Source organism: Garra rufa, chromosome 1 (genome assembly GCF_049309525.1).
Source record: "Garra rufa chromosome 1, GarRuf1.0, whole genome shotgun sequence".
NCBI classification, from domain to species: Eukaryota; Metazoa; Chordata; class Actinopteri; order Cypriniformes; family Cyprinidae; genus Garra; species Garra rufa.
Window position 1 is genome coordinate 84,552,210 of NC_133361.1, and position 22,441 is coordinate 84,574,650.

The 22,441-nt window shown below is 38.8% G+C and overlaps 2 protein-coding genes across 2 annotated transcripts in view; one reads left to right on the forward strand and one right to left on the reverse strand.

The window, feature by feature from the left end:
- Positions 1-8,854, forward strand: part of LOC141321196 (NACHT, LRR and PYD domains-containing protein 12-like) — a 35,959-nt gene extending 27,105 nt beyond the window's left edge. Inside the window, exon 9 of the mRNA XM_073833358.1 lies at positions 8,250-8,854. Coding sequence (XP_073689459.1) covers positions 8,250-8,797 — 548 coding nt within the window. The 3' untranslated portion in view covers positions 8,798-8,854. The remainder of the gene's footprint in view (positions 1-8,249) is intronic.
- A 3,077-nt stretch (positions 8,855-11,931) lies between these two features.
- On the reverse strand, positions 11,932-19,693 carry LOC141326361 (RRP12-like protein). Its single transcript, XM_073835110.1, has 6 exons — positions 19,551-19,693; positions 19,404-19,467; positions 16,651-16,734; positions 15,073-15,159; positions 14,900-14,982; positions 11,932-12,079 (listed from the first exon to the last, which is right to left on the reverse strand). The coding sequence occupies exons 2-6, from the start codon at positions 19,431-19,433 to the stop codon at positions 12,028-12,030; spliced, it is 336 nt and encodes a 111-aa protein (XP_073691211.1). The 5' UTR covers positions 19,434-19,467; positions 19,551-19,693; the 3' UTR covers positions 11,932-12,027.
- Positions 19,694-22,441: the final 2,748 nt, after the last annotated feature.

The window sequence follows — 22,441 nt, forward strand, 5'->3', positions numbered from 1 at the left end:
TGGAGCACTGGGAATATGCGGAGCTCACGTCCTTCCGATAGGAGGTTCGGAGCAATACACATATAACTCAATTCAGGTTTATATGGAAGATTGGAGGTGATTGAACCCTCATATACTGGTAGAAGTACTACCGGGGAAACACACAGCCTCTAGGGCGCAATGTGGAATTTGTAAGAGATGCAATTAAGTCTCTACGTAGAGCCTAGCCCTCTACCGGTTCTGAAGGATTCATCGAGTGAGGGCCTGACGCCTGACGTTCCGCTACGTCGGTCGTCAAGCTCGGCGGAGGAGCTCGACAGAGCTACTCTAGGTTACTCTGGAGCAATGTAGCAAGCCGACCCGAGGCCTCTCTGTGTCTACCCGTTTGAGGTGAGAACACAGGAGGAGACTGTGTCTACACGAAGGCTATAGAACCTCGTGAACGTGTTAGGGGTCGCCCAGCCCGCCGCTCTACAAATGTCATTTAGCGAGGCGCCACGAGCCAATGCCCAGGAGGATGCAACACTCCTAGTCGAGTGTGCTCTCAGCCTGAGGGGGCAGGGCACACCCTGAACCTGATAGGCCAGGGTAATGGCATCCACTATCCAGTGGGCCATCCTCTGCTTGGAGACGGCATTCCCCTTCTGCCTGCCTCCATGACACACAAAGAGCTGGTCTGAGGTCCTAAAGCTTTGTGTCCGGTCAACGTAGCATCTTAGTGCTCGGACGGGACAAAGCAAAGCCAGGGCTGGGTCTGCCTCCTCCGAGGGCAGCGCTTGCAGGCTCACCACTTGGTCCCTGAAGGAAATAGTGGGAACCTTGGGCACATAACCAGGCCGGGGCCTCAGTGTTACCTGGGAATCCGCCGGGCCAAACTCTAGGCACGAATCGTCGACCGAAAATGCGTGCAGGTCTCCTACCCTCTTGATGGAAGCCAATGCAAGCAGGAGCAGAGTTTTCATCGAGAGAAACTTCAGCTCTACTGACTGCAAGGGCTCAAAGGGAGCCTGCTGCAGTGCTGTGAGCACTAGCGACAGGTCCCAAGAGGGCACGGAAGGGGGCCTAGTGGGATTCAACCTCCTGGCACCCCTAAGAAACCTGGTGACCAGGTCGTGCTTCCCTACCGACCTTCCTTCTATGAGGTCGTGGTTGGCAGCTATAGCAGCCACATAGACTTTAAGGGTTGAGGGGGACAGCCTACGCTCCAACCCTTGCTGCAAAAAGGAGAGCACGGCTCTGATCGGGCATCTTCGGGGGTCCTCTCCCCGGGAGGAACACCAATCAACGAACAGGTTCCATTTAAGGGCGTAGGCATGTCTAGTAGACTGTGCTCGCGCCGAAGTAATAGTGTAAACTACCCCTTGGGGTAGGTCACTTAGAACCTCCGCGTCCCGTCCAGGGACCAGACATGTAATTTCCAGAGGTCTGGACGCGGGTGCCATAAGGTGCCCCGTCTCTGAGTCAGAAGATCCTTCCTCAGAGGGATTTGCCAGGGAGGGGCTGTCGCGAGGAGCATGAGTTCGGGGAACCAGGTCCGAGTGGGCCAGTAAGGGGCTACCAGAAGGACCTGCTCCTCGTCCTCCCTGATCTTGCACAATGTCTGTGCGAGAAGGCTCACTGGGGAAAACGCATATTTGCGGAGGCCCCGCGGCCAGCTGCATGCCAGTGCATCCGTGCCGAGTGTGCCCTCGGTCAGGGAGAAAAAGAGCTGGCAGTGGGCTGTCTCCGGGGAGGTGAACAGATCTACTTGAGCCTCGCCGAAGCGTCTCCAAATCAGCTGAACCGACTGGGGGTGGAGTCTCCACTCTCCGGGAAGCGCAGCTCGTGAGAGCTCGTCGGCCGCACGGTTGAGCAACCCGGGGATGTGAATGGCACAAAGCGACCTCAGATGCTTCTGACTCCACAAGAGGAGATGACGGGCGAGTTGCGACATGCGACGGGAGCGTAGACCGCCTTGCCGGTTGATGTACGCAACGGTCGCAATATTGTCTGTACGGACCAGCACGTGTTTGCCACGTAGGTGCCCCTTGAGGCGGAGCAGGGCGAGATGTACTGCAAGCAACTCGAGGCAGTTGATGTGCCAAGTCAGCTGGGGCCCCGTCCAAACCCCTGAAACTGCCTGTCCGTCGTACGTGGCTCCCCACCCGGTGGCGGAGGCATCTGTGTGTAGCACAGCATGCCTGGAGACCTGTTCCATGGGTACTCCTGCCTGTAGAAATGAGAGGTCTGACCACGGGGTGAAAGTCTGGCGGCAAGCCGGTGTTATTCGAACCCGGTGAGAGCCGCGAAGCCACGCTCTCCTCGGGACTCGGCCATGAAGCCAGTGTTGAAGCGGTCTCATATGGAGCAGCCCCAGCGGTGTAACCGCCGCTGCTGCTTCCATATGCCCCAGGAGCCTCTGAAATTGTTTCAGTGGGACCGCTGTCCTGCTCTTGAACGTGTCTAGGCAGTTCAACACTGACTGAGCATGTTCCTGCATGAGGCGTGCTGTCTGGCTGACCGAGTCCAGTTCCATACCGAGAAAAGAGATTATCTGTGTTGGAGAGAGTTTGCTCTTTTCCCAGTTGACCCGAAGACCCAACTGGCTGAGGTGTGCGAGCACCAGGTCCCTGTGTTCGCATAACTGAACTCGAGACTGTGCTAGGATGAGCCAGTCGTCAAGGTAGTTGAGAATGCGAATGCCCTGTTCTCTGAGGGGAACAAGGGCCGCCTCCGCGACCTTCGTGAGGACACGGGGGGAGAGGGACAGCCCGAAGGGCAGGACCGTGTACTGATATGCCCTGCCTTCGAACGCGAACCGCAGAAAGGGTCTGTGGCGCGGAAGGATTGAGACATGAAAGTACGCGTCCTTCAGGTCGATCGCTGCAAACCAATCTTGGGGACGGACACATCTGAAAATGTGTTTCTGAGTGAGCATTTTGAACGGTAGCCTGTGAAGGGCTCGGTTCAAGACGCGCAGATCCAAGATCGGCCGAAGCCCGCCGCTTTTCTTGGGTACTATGAAGTACGGGCTGTAAAAGCCCGTCCTCATGTTGGCTGGAGGGACCGGCTGTATTGCTTCCTTCGCCAGCAAGGAAGCGATCTCTGCACGCAAGATGGGAGCATCTGCGGCCCTGACTGAGGTGAAATGGATACCTCTGAATTTGGGAGGGCACCGGGCGAACTGAATCACATAGCTGAAAGTGATGGTCCGAAGGAGCCAGCAAGATGGGCTGGGAAGCTCTTTCCAGGCTCCCAGAAAATGAACAAGCGGCACAAGGGGGACCACCGTCGTACCCGCGGGGGTGCAGCGAAGAGGGGGGCAGGGACCCTGCCTCACAGTCTCGTTGCCGGACCGGGGCGGGGTCAGAGCGTCTGTATGTTGGGTGTGTGAGACGCTTACCTGCGCATGAGCCGATGGTGCGTGAGTAGTCCGTCTTACCGTGCTCTCGAACCGCCCATCGTTGCTCGCTGGCGAGGGGGGAGGACGGGTGAGGCGCAGGGGTGGCCTGCGCACTCCCCGCAGTCCCGCTTGGGGACCCAGAGATAGAGAAATTTGCTCTTTTGTCGAGTATTTGGGTACCTGACGGTCGGTGGCGGGGAAAAAACAAACAGAAGATTCTCCGCCGGGCCCTCCTCCGGGGGAGGGAGTGGTGCGGTCACCATCTCCCGAAGAGCAGCATCCTCCATCTCTGGGTCGCCCGTCTCAGGGTCTCTTGTTCTTACGCTTCCCACTGGTCTTTGTGGGGGCCTGGACGGGCTGGGCGGCTGCCCGGCGACCTGCTCCACGGCGCCGTTGTGAAGGCTGCTGCGGTGGCTGCTGTGGAGCGGAGGCGGAAGCCGGGGGCCGCCCTCGGCGACGAGCAGACTGGGGTGCCGCCGGCGGACGGGTGGAGGCAGCAGCTGTACGCCGGGGCAGGATGTGACTGATGGCCTCAGTCTGCTTCTTGGCTGCGGAAAACTGCTGGGCAAAGCTCTCCACAGCGTCGCCGAAGAGGCCGGTCTGGGACACCGGAGCGTCGAGGAACCTGGTCTTATAGCAGTCCCTCATATCAGCCAGACACAGCCAGAGATGGCGTTCCTGGACCACCATGGTGGACATGGCACGACTCAGAGACCGCGCGGTCACCTTCGTCGCACGTAGCGCGAGGTCCGTGGCGATACGAAGTTCACGAAGAACTTCTGGGTCGTGACCACCCTCGTACAGGTCTTTCAGTGCCTGGGCCTGATGTACCTGTAGTAACGCCATAGCGTGAAGGGCGGAACCAGCGGAGCCGCAGGCCACATAGGCACTGCCGATCAGAGCCGACAAGTGCCTACAGGCCCGGGACGGGAGCGACGGATTGTTGCCCCGCCAAGTGGAAGCGGCGCCCGGACACAGTTGCATCGCAACCGCACGCTCCACCGGCGGGACTGCCGCGTATCCCCGCGCTGGTCCGCCATCGAGGGTGGTTAGGGAGGAAGTCCCACTCGAGCGGTTTCGGGCAGTGAAAGGTGCCGTCCACGTTCGGGTGAGTTCTTCATGCACCTCCGGGAAGAATGGCACCGGGGTGGGGCGCTGAGAACCAGCGCGGGCCACCCCGAGATACCAGTCATCCAGCCGGGAGGGGTCGGGACGTGATGGAGGATTCCATTCAAGCCCTACCCTCTCGGCGGCCCGGGCAAGCATAGCCATCATCTCCGGGTCAGTATCGGGCACCGCTGACCGCCCAGTGGACGACAGTGTGCCGTCCTCCTCCTCAGAGAAGTCTGGCTCTCCCCCCGATGCTGCGACCGACATCTGTTCGTCGGAGGGGGCCCCAAAGGTAACGGGCGGTACCCCTAAGGGAGGTCCAACCCGCTCCCCTGAGAGCCCCGGTGGCGACGGAGCGTCGGTGGAAGGAGGAGCCCCCGCCGATGGAGTGGGCGGGGAGTTCCTCACCGTCACCGTCAGACCGGGCAGCCCCCTGCTGCCAGCGACAACGCCCCCCCGGCGTTTGCCTGGAGGAACGTTCGTTCTGGGCAGAGGGACTGGAACCCCGCCCCTTTGCAGGAAACGGAGTCTGGTCCGCAACTCCGCGATGGTCATACTCCCACAATGGGGACATGACTCATCCACGAACGCTGCCTCAGCGTGTAGTAAGCCCAGACACGTGAGGCAGTGTGCGTGGCCATCACCCGGCGCCAGGAAACGGCCGCACCCAGAAACGCACGGGGAGAAAGGCATGACGCCTCGTCTTTAAAAAGACGCTCAACCCGCGGAGCTCCTTTAGAAATTCACTCTTTAAGGAAATTGCTCTTATAGGAATTTGCTCTTTTAGTGCTGAGGCGCACAGGGGAAATGGCCGCAGCAACACAGAAGGTGGATGGTGAAAACCAGCTGTGTGCTTCCACTCGACACGGAAGACCACGCCGCTGAAGCGCCGTGCCGCCAACACAAAAGAGAAGAAAAGGAGGTAAGTGTTGCTTCTGACTCGTCCCACACAGAATGGTCCAGCTCCGAAGCGAAAGCTTGATGATGCATGCACCTGCTGCGCATTATATGCTCACGATGTGATCAGCCGCAGCTGGCTGCAATCATGCATGCCAATATTCATTGGCTCGTTTGTATACACACGAAGTAGATTGGCCTATCCAGGCGATATCCCAATTCGTCGGTCTCGACGATACGTCGAAGAGACCGACTGATAGGGAACAAAGCTATTCGTTCTCTTTTTTTAAAGGACGTTGTTACCAAGCCTTGCTCTATTGCATACTGGGCTAAGTTTGGTAGAAACCCTAGATGGGGAAGTGTTTGGTTATTACCTCATAAGTTTTTGTTACGAACAAGATAAGAGAAATTTGGGTAACACTTTACAATAAGGGTAGATGAATAATCATGTACTAATGCCTAAATTAACACTTAATTCATCACCTACTAATGATTATTCAAGGAATTAACTAATTATGAACTAACAAAGGGCTATCCTTAACTACAACTGGAGTCATACGGATCCATGGATGAATAACGGCAGCCTTAACTAAATGTTAGTACATGTTTGATAGTTAATGCATTAATTAACATTTATGGGTAAACTAAATCTTTAGGAAAGAATGAGAAATAGTCTGGCTTTGAAATTAATTTAAGTAATAGGAAGTGATAGGAAGTATATCATAAATCATGAGCTGAGTTTAGTGAGTAGTTAAGAGTGAATTCATTATGATTGGGCCCTCTCAAGTAAAGTCATGTCAAAATCAACCTTAACTAGCCATTAGTTAATGTTAGTGCATGGGTAGTTAATAATGAGTTAGTAATGAAGTGACACATTAACAAATCATCAAATTACATACCAAATTCAAATTTTATTTGTCACATACACAGTATATAAAGTGAAATGCTTATACGACTGCTAATAACCCATACATTTTATGAGGAAGTTTTAGTATAGAATGAGAAATAAGATCATTAAACAAATTAGAATATAATAAGATTAACTTTAGTTGTAAAAAGAAATTTGCATTATGTACAAATATACAATAAAAAATAACTGTAAAATATTAGAAAAAGGAATAGACTATAATAAATATTTAAAAAAATGAAATGTGCAATTATAAGACAATGTGCAGATGAATAAATATTAAACATTAAACATGCAGTAAGAGTGTCCTCTTTGTTCATTTACAGCACCAGTACAACTAACAATTTACATAATTTCACAAATATGGACTCAAAAGAAAGTCCAAACATAATGTTACCTCTAAAGACACACAGAAGGTCAAATATTTTATGTCCAGAAGCTCAAAACCATGCTGTTATTTAATGTGCCTAACTTTAAGAAATGCAGATGCAGATGCAAACATAACTTTGATTTGGTTTACAAAAGCAGACGACATTAATTAAATTAAAATGGCATTACCGAAATAAACCTTACGCACCGAGCGAGTGCCTAGAGTGCGCCACTAATGAGTGTCCCTCCAGAAACAACCTTACATACTGTAGTTCCGTTTATTTGAAATGGTTTAATTATTGATCATTTAAAGTATTAGCTATTGGTCTATTGTCTTAGCCTGACAAGCCAGACCCACATAAATGTAGGGTCTGGGCACTCTCCATAGACAGCGCTCAACCGGAGGGGCGGGATAAACGGTTGTCTTTCAAACTCACTCTCCACGCAATAGGATAGCGCTACAACCAATCGGAGCAACGAAGAAGGTGAAGTAGTCAACTCCAAATACATCCTTCTTTTGTAAGAACGAACTCAGTGCAGTTTCTTGTTCTTTTCTCAGAGAAAAGCTTAACTCCAAGTCTTTCAGAGTGGCGGCCAAAGCCGATTCGAAAGAAAGTTGTTCGCTAGCAGCAGCCATCGCTTTATCTCTCACGCGTAATTCACGGAACCAGAGAACGTCTGACGGAACTAATGGTCGCAGGTCAGTCGTCATCATGTTAAACCCGCCCACCGACTCGTGATTGGCCCGGTCGATTTTGGATTTTTGGAAATCTCAAGTGAACGGAGAGTTACTAGACTGCCCTTAGAAGCAAATGTAATTTGCTGCCGCTAGGGGCGCGTCTAGATTCTAGGCTACTATTGTCTACATTTGGTTTAATATATCTGCCTTTATATTTGGAAACTGTATTCCACATCTTTTGGCACTGTAGTCATGTTAAAAAGTTATGGTTATGATACATTTGTGTTTATCAAAAAATAAAAGATAGTCTCTAATTTTAATTTGCATTTTGAAAATGTTGTTTTTGGATATTTTGATCATGATAATATGAATAATGAAGCATTCGTTATTAATCTATTCATATTACTAATTAAGTTTCACACGTTCATAAATGCAAATCGGTAACACTTTAGAATAATGGGCCGTTGTTAACAAGTAACTATGCAGGAAGTAATAGGTAGTTCTACATTAACACTTAATACTATTAACTCATATAGAAGCAAGATTAACTAAGCAGTAGGTAAGTGATCATTTTGGACAAAGGTAGTCCCTTATTAGGTATTTGATCATTACTAAAGAAAAGAATTGTCATTGAGAACTACTTGTGAACTGTGACCAATTCATAAACAATAACTCATTAATAATCACAACAGTCACATTTATAAAATCAACAATTAGGTTCTTTGTGCAAAACTAATTTATGAAAACCATCATCACCGGCTGAAATTGTGACTCTTACCAAAATATGAATGGATGTGTTCTCTGTTCATTTCAAACAAACAATAATATAATTTATTTAATTAGGATGTAATGCCAGCAATGATTGGATTATTTCACTATTATGAGCTGCATTCATTCCTGATTCTGATGTGTTTTATCTCCATCAGATTCCCATCGGCTCACTCTGGATCTGAACACAGTGAATAAACTCCTCCGTCTGTCTGAGAACAACAGAGTGATTACTGACACTGTCACAGATCAACATTATCCTGATCATCCAGACAGATTTGATGGATATAATCGTCAGGTGTTGTTTAGAGAGAGTGTGTGTGGACGCTGTTACTGGGAGATTGAGTGGAGAGGAGCTTGTGTGTTTATATCAGTGTCATATAAGAGCATCAGCAGGAAGGGAGATGGTAATGAGTGTAGGTTTGGATTTAATGATCAGTCCTGGAGTTTGTTCTGCTCTTCCTCCAGTTACTCATTCAGACACAATTACATAGAGACTGATCTCCCTGTGAAGCCCATCATCAGTAGAACAGGAGTGAAAGGTGTCTATAGAGTAGGAGTGTATGTGGATCACGGAGCAGGAACTCTGTCCTTCTACAGCGTCTCTGACACAATGAGACACATCCACACAGAACACACCACATTCACTCAGACGCTCTATCCTGGGTTTGGGGTTACTATTGGATCATCAGTTTCACTGTGTTGATGAATGAGAACAGACTGATGAGAGAATCTACCCATAATGCTTTGAGCTGATGATCAATGAGTGACAGATAGAGTCATGACATTAATATGATCATCAGTCAGAATAAATCTAATAATCCTCATCTAGACAGTAGATCAGTGTGTGATGATGATCTGTGTTTCTCAATAATATCAGTCTCTCATCAATCATCTGCATTATGATCAACATCAGCCTGATATCCGTTCTCTCATTTCCTCTATTGTTTGGAATAAAACACAATCGCTGAACTTATACGGACAGGAAGTGAACGTCAATAGAAGGATCCATTGCAGCGGTCCACTAGCTTCATGCTATCGCTACGCAGAATATCATATTAAACTAAACATGCATTATAGCTAAAATACCAAACCTGAATCACAACAACATTTACAGTTTTATTTTTGAATCCTTTCCATTTATTTCTTAAGAATATTTGTATATGACTTCTGTTAACTACTAAACCATAACTCGTTTGTTACTGAAAGGATTTGTCTATGTTTTGTTTGTACTCTAATCCTGTTTGTTATTATTGCCCAAATAAATAAATGGATGACAACACAGAATAACACACATGATCAAAAACAGACTGTCTTTTATTTATTTGTTCACAAGATCTGCTCTCTAGGATCATAAATGCTGAACTAATACCAGCATATACAATTAAATTAAGGACATGCGTCAGAAAACTGGGAATGTTGGACAATAAATATATAACAGGGATATAACAGCTTGAACTATAGTCAAAACTAGTTTAACAATATTTTACATTATTATCAGATCTTGATCTCTAAAATATTTACTTTATAAAATGTGCTTTTCTTCTGAGTATTAAAATGTTTTAATGACAGTATATTCTCTGAACAAAGATCAGATATTTTATTGACTAAAACATGTCAAACATGATTTAAACTAATATGAGCTTAGAAACAATTATTTAGAGAATATTACTTTATCTGAAATATCTGTCAACACGGGGCTCCTTTTTATTATTCAATGACTATTTAAACAAATAACTGCAGAAATGTGTTACAAATACAATCATCTAATTCTGCTCTACAATGAAAAGAGAGCAAAATAATACAAATAATGAATAATGACAAAGTAGGAATTGTTTAATTATTATTTAAATGATAACAAATGCATTTACATGAATCATTAAACAGATGTTTTTATTTGTTATAACTCACAAACGAGGACAAGAATCAATCAAAACAACAACAGAGCAATGAAATGAAAGAGACAAGACTTATTCACATGATATCAATAAAACACACACACAAATACAAGTGTTGCAATGCTCAATTAAATAAATTATCAAAAATAAACAGTATTTATACAATTCACAAAACATACTTTTAATTATATATTATTTTAAACATTTTATTTTTCTTAATTTGTCCATCCTTATATTATCATTGTCAAAATAAAAAAATATTAATTGTATGATATAATATTAATAATTTCAAAAATATTAAAATTATGATTGAATAATATTCTTAATAATTTCCAAAAAAGTCATTTTATGATTTGAAAAAAAAAAAAAAATAATAATAATAATTGTAAAAATATTAATGTTATGATTTAATAATAATATTAATAATAATTTACAGAATATATATTTTTATGTAATAATAATAATAATTTACAAAAATTAATTTGATGATTTATTTTACTTGAACATATCCATGAAAAATATGATTACGTTTCAGCACTGTAAAAAATAAAAAGTCTAATTTAATAGTGTTACTAATAATTTCCAAAATATTAATTGTATGCTATAATAATATTAATAATTTCCAAAATATTAAAATTATGAATGAATAATATTATGAATAATTTCCAAAATAGTCATTTTATGATTTGATTTTTTTTATAATAATTTAAAAAATATTAATGTTATGATTTAATAATAATAATAATAATTTACAAAATATTATTTTTTTTATGTAATAATAATAATAATTTATTAAATATTAATTAGATGATTTATTATAATTGAACATATCCATAAAAAATATGATTACAATGTGTCTGCACTGCAAAAAATAGTCTAATTTAATAATGTCACTAATAATTTCCAAAATATTAATTGTATGATTTAATAATATTAATAATTTCAAAAATATTAAAATTATGATTGAATAATATTATTAATAATTTCTAAAATAGTCATTTTATGATTTGAAAATATTAATAATAATTTACAAAATATTATTTTTTATGTAATAATAATAATTTCCAAAATATTAATTGTATGATTTTGATAATATTAATAATTTCAAAAATATTACAAATTATGATTGAATAATATTATTAATAATTTTCAAAATAGTCATTTTATGATTTGAAAATATTAATAATAATTTCACAAATATTAATTTGATGATTTATTATAATTGAACATATTCGTTAAAATTATGATTACAATGTTTCTGCACTGTAAAAAAAAAAATCGAATTTAATAATGTTACTAATAATTTCTAAAATATATTTTATTATATCAGTTGAACATAACCATAAAATGTGAATTATAATGTTTTTGAACTGTAAAAATAAAGTCTAATTAAGTAATAATATAACTAAAATTTACAAGTTATTATTTTTATGATTTAATAATATTACTAGTACTTTTTAAATTATTAATTATATGATTTCTTTAATTATATCAATTGACAATTTCCATAAAAATGATTATTAAAACAATGTTTCTGCACTGTAGAAAAAAAAAAAAATCTAATTTAAAAATATTATTAATACATTTTAAAATAACAATTTTATAATGTAATAACTTTCAAAATATTAAATAATATCACTAATAATTTCCAATATATATCATATATAACTTAATAACATAATTGTCTAAATTTCTAATAACATCAATAATAATAATTGATAACAATATTACTGATAATGTCCAAAATGCTAATTTTATGATTTAATATGAATAATAATATGAATTGTGAGTAAATGATCAGGCCATATTTATTGTGGTGGATAAGAGGAAGGAGAGTAGAGATGTTCATCTGAACACAAGAGCAGCAGGATTCTTCTGATTCTTGGAGAGCTTGAAGACTGAAGATCTAAATCTGAGCATTAAACGGCTCCAAGTCCAGGATCGTCCCGTCACTTTTCATATTTCCTCCAACTCAGATCTGAATGTCACTGTGATGAGTTTGAGTTCATTCTGAGCTTCTCAACACAGATTGATTCAGTCAATCAGATTCATTTGATCTGAGCTTCATCTGGACACCAGATTCAGGATCCCTGAGAGAATCAGATTCAGATTCATAATCAAGCTTCAGTGTTGATGTGAATCAGTCAAACTCAGGACATCTTTCTTACTCTCACTTTGACTTTCACTCACCTGTTTCCTGAATCATTGCCCTGAAAGACCTTCAGAAAGCATCTGACCACAGATCCAAACCAATGATTAAATACTGTAATATTCAAAGTATGTCTACTTATTCAGAGAGATTTTACAATTTCGGACACAGATTTGATCATTAAATATGACTTCATATCTGTGTGGAATCCACTCCTTAAAGAGGGAGGGGCTCTGTCATGATTGACAACTTGAGTTCAATCTTGTTCTGCCATTGCTGACAATTCCCACTGTTTTTCCCTGTTTGTTTTCCCGTTGCTGATCTGTCTGTTTCTGTTATTTGATTGTCTGCCTCCTGCCTTTCAACGCTTGCTTTGTTTGCTGGATTAACTCCGTCTGATCGCCGCTTGCCTCCACCATTCTGCCTGGACTCTGTTTCTGAGTCTGGATTGTCTATAATGTACTACTTTGATTATTGATCTGAATAAAGCTGCGTTTGGATTCTCACCTCCATTGTTACAAGATCCTACAGCGTGGTTCATTTTTAATGGTTAAACACTTTGTCACCTTCAAAATGCAAACATGGCATTTAATAATTTAACTAATTATGATTCTAAGAAAGGGAATATAGAATTGTTCTAAATAGAGTTCTAAGCCTATGCAAAATGTTGATTTCAGTCCAGTGAGTCGATACAGAGACAGTGTAAAATCACTTAAAAATCATCTCTGTCCTTTTTTATTATTATTATTTTCTTTTCTTTCCTATTAAGTAATCACTCAGACAATCATTTGACTAGGAACAATAGTAAACTACAACTTAACAAGACTTGTCAATAAAACATAATGAACTTTGCAATTATTGTTTTGCTTTAGGGAGCCTACTGCTACTTTTTAACTTAATCTGTATTTGTTATAATAATAACACATGTGACAGGATTAATGTCAACTGATTGAAATAAATTCTGGAAACTACTGTGAAAGAGACTTAAAGCGCTGGCAAGCTCTTCCTCTTTCACTGCTTGGTAGGACTAGTTTAATCAAGACGAATATCCTCCCTCGATTATTGTACTCTCTTCAGATGTTACCCATAGGTTATACATCATTTCACCTATATTGCGTAAATTATATAGGCTAGTAGCCTGTTCTTTGTCCATTTGAAACAAAACCTAATATTAGTTAGCTAATTTTTATTAACAAGTGTCATGAGTTTTTTTTCTTTTGTACTTTGTTATCGACTATTTACTTGATCATCAACAATAATCATAAACAGGAGCAGTTGTATTATCATCATTTTCTGATTAACTTTGATTTAGAAATGGGAATGTTTATTTCGGTTATTTTATTTCTCCTGTCAACCGACGGTCGTTAAGGCATTTTTAACTGTTAACTTACAAGATTGTTAAATTACAATTAAAGGAAATTTTTATTAATACGAGGCTGTGACCCATTAAAAATACCTAAATTTGGATTAATCCATGGATTCATTTTACACACGCAAAAAGCAGCATAAACAACAGAGTGTGAGGATTCACATGGTCACGCGCCTGCAGCGCTTCTGCGAACGGAAGAAAACATTATACAGCCATATATATATATATTATAAATAAAATAAATTTATTTTCTAAATAAAATATGAATCAACAAAACGAAAGAAAAAAATGTGAAACAATTAGCAGCCTATATCAACCTATGCAGAATTTAGTTTCATTTTTCTGATGCGCTCTTGAGGTATCCTGTTTGTTTCCTTTTGTAAAAAGCACACTGTTTGCTTTTATTGTGAATGTGCATTAATAAAATAAATATTTAGAATAGTTTGGAACAATGTCTTACTCTTATGACCACAAACGAAGGAGTAGGCTATTGTAAGTTGTTTCCACTTTTATAAGGGGGAAAACAAATCAAGTGATCGTGTCGGCGCCTCCTGCGCGCAGTTAAGCATTACTAACTCGACAACGCAGCTTCATTGTCATAATAAAATACAGTCAGCCAAACATATTGAAAAACATGCTATTTTCCCCCCTTTTATTTCAGAACAATACTCATAACACTAGAAGAACAACAACAAAAAAAAAAGCTACTAACAAGCCAAAACAAGTTAATATAAAATGTTGTACTTATCATTCCAATATCCACGTAAAACAAGATCTTCAGAACAAAATGAATACATTTTAACTTGCAACGTAGCGAAGCCCCTTTTCTCTACAAAAAAGTGTTTCCAGACATTTGAAGTATGGATTTATAATTTATGCGCTAAAGTTAAACGGAAAAAGATTATGTCGACACATGAGAAATTTTATCGATAAGACATTTCCATCAGCTATATGGGGGGGGGGGGGGGGGGGGGGGTTAGTGCCCCACTCCGCCCCTGCTGAACAATATTGATAATTACTAATATGACTTAGGATGAATAGTATGCACATTGGGATGCAGGTTCACTTTACATGACCAATAACGCTTGAATATAATAATGCAATTAACAACGTGTCCCGACTAAACAAAAATGCAATCTTCAAAATCCATAAATCTCAATTACCAGATCACTTTTGCCAAACAATAGCCATTTTACAAATGTACAATATTTAACAATTTAGCCCTTTTTTCCGCAATCATGGTGAAATCATGTCAAGACCTCCACCCACTGACTCAGAGAGCGAGGGATTCATTACACTGATTCTTGATTTGGAACCAAGCATTATGAAAATGATTCCCCTGCTATGCATCTTCCAACTCTAATCAGGATGAATTATGGCACAGAAGCTCACCCAAACATCTCTGCGATGAGAGGCTCATCTCCTGCGGTGGCATTCGCTTCCATATAAACAGAAATGCAGCAATCAATGATGCTCTGGAGGGAGAAAAAAAACAGCAACACACACTTGATGTTTATTTCTCACAAACAAGCTGTGACATCGCTGAGGGACATTCTGAGACCAACCTTCAAAGCCTCAGCGGCTGCAGAGGCAACTTGTGTCTCCGAGCTCAGAAGCGACTTCATTGCCCAGCCGAAGAGTCGAGGCAGATGCTGCAGAGGTGAAAAGAAAGATAAGTGCATGAACTGTGTTTCCATTGACACGATCCCTACACAGTGTTCATTGCTTCCTTCTCCCTGAGCAGGGGAAATCTGTTGAAATGTGACATCACATACCTCTGTAAATAAATACAATTTTAATTCACTCTTTAATGCCCTTTGAATGGAACATATAGACCCCGCTAAACATTAGAAGTCTGACGGACGTCTATATTACGTCAATATTCAAAAACGACGTACAAGACGTTGTTTGGACGTGTCTTTCACATCTTTGCGCAGTGGGACTCGTTTCGAACTGGAATATCCGGTGATGTCCATTTTGCAGGGCACTTCACGGTCGAATAGAACAGATGCATATTTTTGCTCATAAAGGACTGAAACGCTGCTCTAAAACACAGCAGTAAGCCCGCAACTACCTACTGAAAAAGCCCAACGTGGGCCTTTCGCTTTAATGCGAACCATATCGGAGTCCGCTGTCCGACGGCATGCAACCATAAAAAGCCTGGAATGCATCAAAACACACTTTGAAGACTATAAAATAAAAGGCTCATAGAATTGACCTCACGACACAGTGGCGTACGGGACACCCCCGCAGCGCGTAGGGGCCAGCCGCAGGACATTCTCGTGCTTCGAGAGGCGAGACATGAGCTCAAGGGCAGTGGAGCGGGTTTAACGCTCTAAAACAAGCGGGGAAACATCGGAAACTCGTTCTCTCGTTTTAAGTAAAGTGAGTGCACGATTACAATCATTCGTTCGTTGATTTGCTTAAACCAAATCCTGGTCACGATGTAGTAATGTCTTGGTCAAATGTGGGAACGAATGTTTTAGTCAATTTTGTAAAAAAAACGAGAAAACCAATTCGTGCCGACCATTTAATTTTTGTCATGCCGGGCTCCAAATGCTTTAAGCAGGGCTTAAATCGAACAAAAACAACGTTTCTGTTCCTGCCTTTCTCTGTATTGTTACGGTTCTGAAATCGGTTTGAGTAGAAAAATGGTTAATAGCATTATTTTTTTTTTACTTTGACTTTGCTAATTATAATTATAATAATAATAATACTCAAATAGAAAAAAAAAAAAAAAAAAAAAAAACACGAAGCGAGTCTTGATCTGGTAACCCACCTTGCGCTTAGTCATAACTAATACAGCATCATCTTTTCTTGGTTTTAGCCAAATGTTTTAAACGAAAAAATATTTTAAGATATTTAAAATGATTGCTGCATAGTTAAAAACACGCTACTTTTATAAAATTGCGTTTTGAGAGAAAAGAAAACAGTAGAAGATTCGTTTTCTGACGATAAATTCCAAATTCCATACAATCGCCTGATCTAGTGTTAATGAAAAATTTTAAGGACAGTGTATTTAATGATGAAATCAAATCACAGAAGTGCAAAATAAAAGAAGACCATTGTAAGAGAACGACAAGCACCATTTATGACACGCACTATTACCATCTCCGCATGCGTTTATGAATTATGACACTCACCGTGATGATCTGCATGGCGAGTTCCGCAGACACAGGGCTGCTGACTTCATTCAGTACTGCCTGCCAGGCCTCGGCTGTCACCAGCTGTAGAGAAACAGAAGCAGGATTAAAGCATCTCTACATCTCTACACTAATGTCTCTATTAAATGCATTTGTATTATACTGTAATAATAGTACGGTATCATTGAAAGCTATTATTTCTTATATTTATCAAACAATGTACATGTAAGTGATTTTAAAACAATCTTCAGTTAAATTGTCCAAATTAATCAGCGACTAGAGCAGTTGAGTGGTGATTTCTTTTTCTTTTTCTGTTTAAAGTAAGCTAAGACTTGATAAATCGCCAAAACCGCGCATTTTGACATAACTGTGTGTGATTTCGTCTATTGAAGCGCTAAGTTACTGGTGCGCTGTCTGAAGCTGCTCAGCATCTGCTAACAATAGAGCCGAATGCGCACCTTTCTAACTTTACTTCACTGCGGCGTAACCCCAGGTTTGTGTCGCTACATTTTTGGGTTATAAAGAATAAAAATGGGAACAGTTCATCTTCCGAAATAAAGCAGCAATATCTTTTTAGGCAAGTTATTAGAACCGTATAGGGACATCGCACTGCTCTGAACTTATCAGCCCATTTGTATCCTATTATTTAATTGGCTCTTCTTGCTTATGACAAAACAGCTAATCACGACGATCTTTTCTGAAAACATTATATTCGCTTACGTCAAAAACAGCGAATCTTGCACGTTAAAGGGTTTCCTCCCATAAAGAATACGGTGATAAAAAAAGACCAAATATGCTATAGATGAAATGAATTTCATGAGCAACGCATTAATCAATTTAGCCATGGTAAACATTTTTAATGTTTTTCTACGGGGGAGAAAACACTCGAAACTTTGCGTGTTCCGTTCATGTTCGGCTCCTGGCTGTGCGTAATATAACTTATTAATAAACTATGTACCAGAGGTGGTCTTTTTATATTACATTATTCGTTCATTAGGCTACCTTAAGCGTTTTCTGTAACTGTTTTCTATGGGGGGGCTTAACGTGCATTAGCGCGCTTTCCTCCGTTTTATTAAATAATTAAGAACTGTTTGGCTGTTGCCTAGGCTAAGCTATATGTCTTGCAAATATACATCTCACATAAAGCTCAGCCGCCGACCCGATCCCTAGGCTATTGTGATAACAGAGGAAAGAAATATGTTTTTATTTTGTGTATACTTTCACAATAACAACAACACGTTACAAATTGAAATGTCTTCTTAAATAAAACTATCGAAAACTAATTTACTTAATTCGTATAAATCCAACAAGTGGTACAATCTCTCTCTTATCCGTATTGTGCTCACAGACATGCGCAGCCTATTCCTAAAGTATAAAGCCTGCAGGCAATTTACCCCAAAAGAAGAAAGCGATACGACTGATTCAATAATATATATATATATATATATATATATATATATCAATATACAATTAATAGGCTATATAATCAGACTAAAGCATCAAGGCTGCCAACGCATGTGAAACAAATATTCAAGCAAGCTCATTTGTTTTTAACAAACAACAGGATACGAAAAATCTAGCTTCATTTTCGTTTTTCCGGTTGCCAAACAAAACGAAATAATAATAATAAGGGTTTTACAATGTCCTAAAACTGTGCCTTGAACGAAGCACTGACTGTATTTCGTTATAGCTTGGTGTACGTGATGACGTCATCCCTGAGAAACCGAATTGTCGCTTAAGTTTTGGTGGATTGCAAAAAAATAACAAACAAAAAAAGTTGCCCTTGAGCTGTTTCCAGCATTCGGCTACTAACTGGACAACGCAGCCTGTTCATTGTCATAATAAAACACAGCCAGCCAAACATAAAACCATGCTATTTTACGTCCCATCACTCTGCAGCAAATCCTTTAAATTTAACGGTAGAACAGAACCGAGAATAAAACAAGCATGAAAATATAAGCTAACAAGCCAAAACGAATTTATGTTGTACTTTTTGTACAAAATGAATACATTTTAACTTGCAACGTACTAAAGAAACATCACATTAAGATATGTATATTTGAAAGGTAACTCTTTTTCTAACCATATACCTATATAAAATACCTTTAGGTTGGCTACAATCTAATAAGAAGAATATGATTTAATGCGCTTTTGAACTTCAGAGAAAAGGTGCTTTAAAGTGAACAACACCACAAACACAGACTATTGACTAATTCTGTCATGTGAACCCGCCTTTTTTTTGCGTTAAAGCCCCTTTTCTCACAAAAAGTTTTTCCACACAAATTTTTGCGCCATTTAAACTATCGATATAGAATTTATGCGCTAAAGTTAAACGGAAAAAGATTGTTGAGACTTGAGAAATTTGATCGATAAATGGCATTTCCATCAACTAAAAAAAAAAAAAACCCAACACCCTTGGATCGAAACCTGGCTAGTGTTACTCGACAACGCCGATTTTTACTCACATTCGGCGCTTGGCGAGTGTTCATTTTAGGCCCAAGGTTTCATTTTTACGTTGTCAAAACCTCAGTATTGTACTTTTAAATGCTAAAAATAGCTAAGTAGGCATATTTCTACATTTAGATGCTAAAAATACGCCAGTATTGTACGATTTAGTGCCTGGAAAAACGTAAATGTAAATTTTGTAGAACCACATTTTACGTACGAATTATTTTATGCTGCAAACGGAAGAATTCTGGCCCACCCACATCATCCAGTTTCTGTTTTAATCGGTGTTTTAAACTGTGTCTCACCTCTTGGCTCCCGGTCACCAAAGTCAACATGATGTCTGTGATGAAGACGAGCTCACCAGCCTGCCTTCGGGGAAAAATGTGAATCCGTGAAGGATGTCAAAAATTTAATTCGCTGAAGTACTTTCGTGCAAGGTGAAATGTACTTACAGTGCCAAAAAGTTCGTCCACAGTGAAGAATATATACAAATGCTGAAAACAATCCAACAATGATATACGCAGGTAATAAACAGGAATCTACAATATACTAAGGGGTTTGGGGTTTGCTCGAGGTACAGCAGTAGCACTCTTGCATCGACTTGGTAAACAAGTGATGACTTTGGGTTTGGCCTGGCTTATATAGGCCAAACCCCGCCCCTTTCTGGACCATACCCTTCAAAGGTAAGTATAACATTTAACATACACACAAGTACCACATTTACTTAACATCTGTTATAATTATTTAATAACAATCTATTTTCGTTTTTTTTAGATAAAAAACACACACAATCCATTAGCACATAATACTTTTAACACATCATTTCCACACTTACATAAAGACAGAAGCACCTATTCAAAATACACAATGGTTTCGCCAGCTTCCGGTTATGCTGCGCCGGCGACCAAACCTGTGATGTCATAATCGGCCGCCGCTTGTTCGTTCGTTTTGGGGTGCGCTGTTTCCGCTGGAAGACTGACTACGCCCACACAGACAAACATCACAGAGACCAAACCACCAGACAAGTGCAGTGTATGAAAGGTATTTTCATATTTTCATGATTCATGTGTCGCAAACAAATATTTTCATTTTCAATATTTTAATTTTTTCATGATTCATGCGTTGCAAACAAATATTTTCATGATTCATGTGTTGCAAACAAATATTTTCATTTTTAATATTTAAATATTTTCATGATTCATGTGTTGCAAACAAATATTTTCATTTTCAATATTTAAATATTTTCATGATTCATGTCGCAAACGGATATTTTCATGATTCATGTGTTGCAAACGAATATTTTCATGATTCATGTGTTGCAAACAAATATTTTGATTTTCAATATTTAAATATTTTCATGATTCATGTGTCGCAAACGAATATTTTCATGATTCATGTGTTGCAAACAAATATTTTCATGATTCATGTGTCGCTAACAAATATTTTGATTTTCAATATTTTAATATTTTCATTATTCATGCGTTGCAAACAAATTTTTCATTTTCAATATTTTAATATTTCATGATTCATGTGTCGCAAACAAATATTTTCATTTTCAATATTTAAATATTTTCATGATTCATGTGTCGCAAACAAATATTTTCATTTTCAATATTTTAATAATTTCATGATTCATGTGTCGCAAACGAATATTTTCATGATTCATGTGTTGCAAACAAATATTTTCATTTTCAATATTTTAATATTTTCATGATTCATGTGTGCAAACAAATATTTTCATTTTCAATATTTTAATTTTTTCATGATTCATGTGTCACAAACGAATATTTTCATGATTCATGTGTGCAAACAAATATTTTCATTTTCAATATTTTAATATTTTCATGATTCATGTGTCGCAAACGAATATTTTCATGATTCATGTGTTGCAAACAAATATTTTCATGATTCATGTGTCGCAAACAAATATTTTGATTTTCAATATTTTAATATTTTCATGATTCATGTGTTGCAAACAAATATTTTCATTTTCAATATTTTAATATTTTCATGATTCTTGTGTTGCAAACAAATATTTTCATTTTCAATATTTTTATATTTTCATGATTCATGTGTCACAAACGAATATTTTCATGATTCATGTGTGCAAACAAATATTTTCATTTTCAATATTTTAATATTTTCATGATTCATGTGTGCAAACAAATATTTTCATTTTCAATATTTTAATATTTTCATGATTCATGTGTGCAAACAAATATTTTCATTTTCAATATTTTAATTTTTTCATGATTCATGTGTCACAAACGAATATTTTCATGATTCATGTGTCGCAAACGAATATTTTCATGATTCATGTGTGCAAACAAATATTTTCATTTTCAATATTTTAATTTTTTCATGATTCATGTGTCGCAAACGAATATTTTCATGATTCATGTGTGCAAACAAATATTTTCATTTTCAATATTTTAATTTTTTCATGATTCATGTGTCGCAAACGAATATTTTCATGATTCATGTGTGCAAACAAATATTTTCATTTTCAATATTTTAATTTTTTCATGATTCATGTGTCGCAAACAAATATTTTCATGATTCATGTGTCGCAAACAAATATTTTGATTTTCAATATTTTAATATTTTCATGATTCATGTGTTGCAAACAAATATTTTCATTTTCAATATTTTAATATTTTCATGATTCATGTGTTGCAAACAAATATTTTCATTTTCAATATTTTTATATTTTCATGATTCATGTGTTGCAAACAAATATTTTCATTTTCAATATTTTAATATTTTCATGATTCATGTGTCGCAAACAAATATTTTGATTTTCAATATTTTAATATTTTCATGATTCATGTGTTGCAAACAAATATTTTCATTTTCAATATTTTAATATTTTCATGATTCATGTGTGCAAACAAATATTTTCATTTTCAATATTTTAATTTTTTCATGATTCATGTGTCGCAAACAAATATTTTCATGATTCATGTGTCGCAAACAAATATTTTGATTTTCAATATTTTAATATTTTCATGATTCATGTGTTGCAAACAAATATTTTCATTTTCAATATTTTAATATTTTCATGATTCATGTGTTGCAAACAAATATTTTCATTTTCAATATTTTTATATTTTCATGATTCATGTGTCGCAAACGAATATTTTCATGATTCATGTGTGCAAACAAATATTTTCATTTTCAATATTTTAATATTTTCATGATTCATGTGTTGCAAACAAATATTTTCATTTTCAATATTTTAATATTTTCATGATTCATGTGTGCAAACAAATATTTTCATTTTCAATATTTTAATTTTTTCATGATTCATGTGTCGCAAACGAATATTTTCATGATTCATGTG

Coding starts and splice junctions, on each gene's coding strand:
- LOC141326361 (XM_073835110.1), bottom strand. CDS start 19,433: ATGTTGACTTTGGTGACCGGGAGCCAAGAG. Junction 16,735..19,403: donor TGGTGACCGGGAGCCAAGAG/GTGAGACACAGT, acceptor GTTTCTCTACAG/CTGGTGACAGCCGAGGCCTG. Junction 14,983..15,072: donor CAGCCGCTGAGGCTTTGAAG/GTTGGTCTCAGA, acceptor TTCTCCCTCCAG/AGCATCATTGATTGCTGCAT.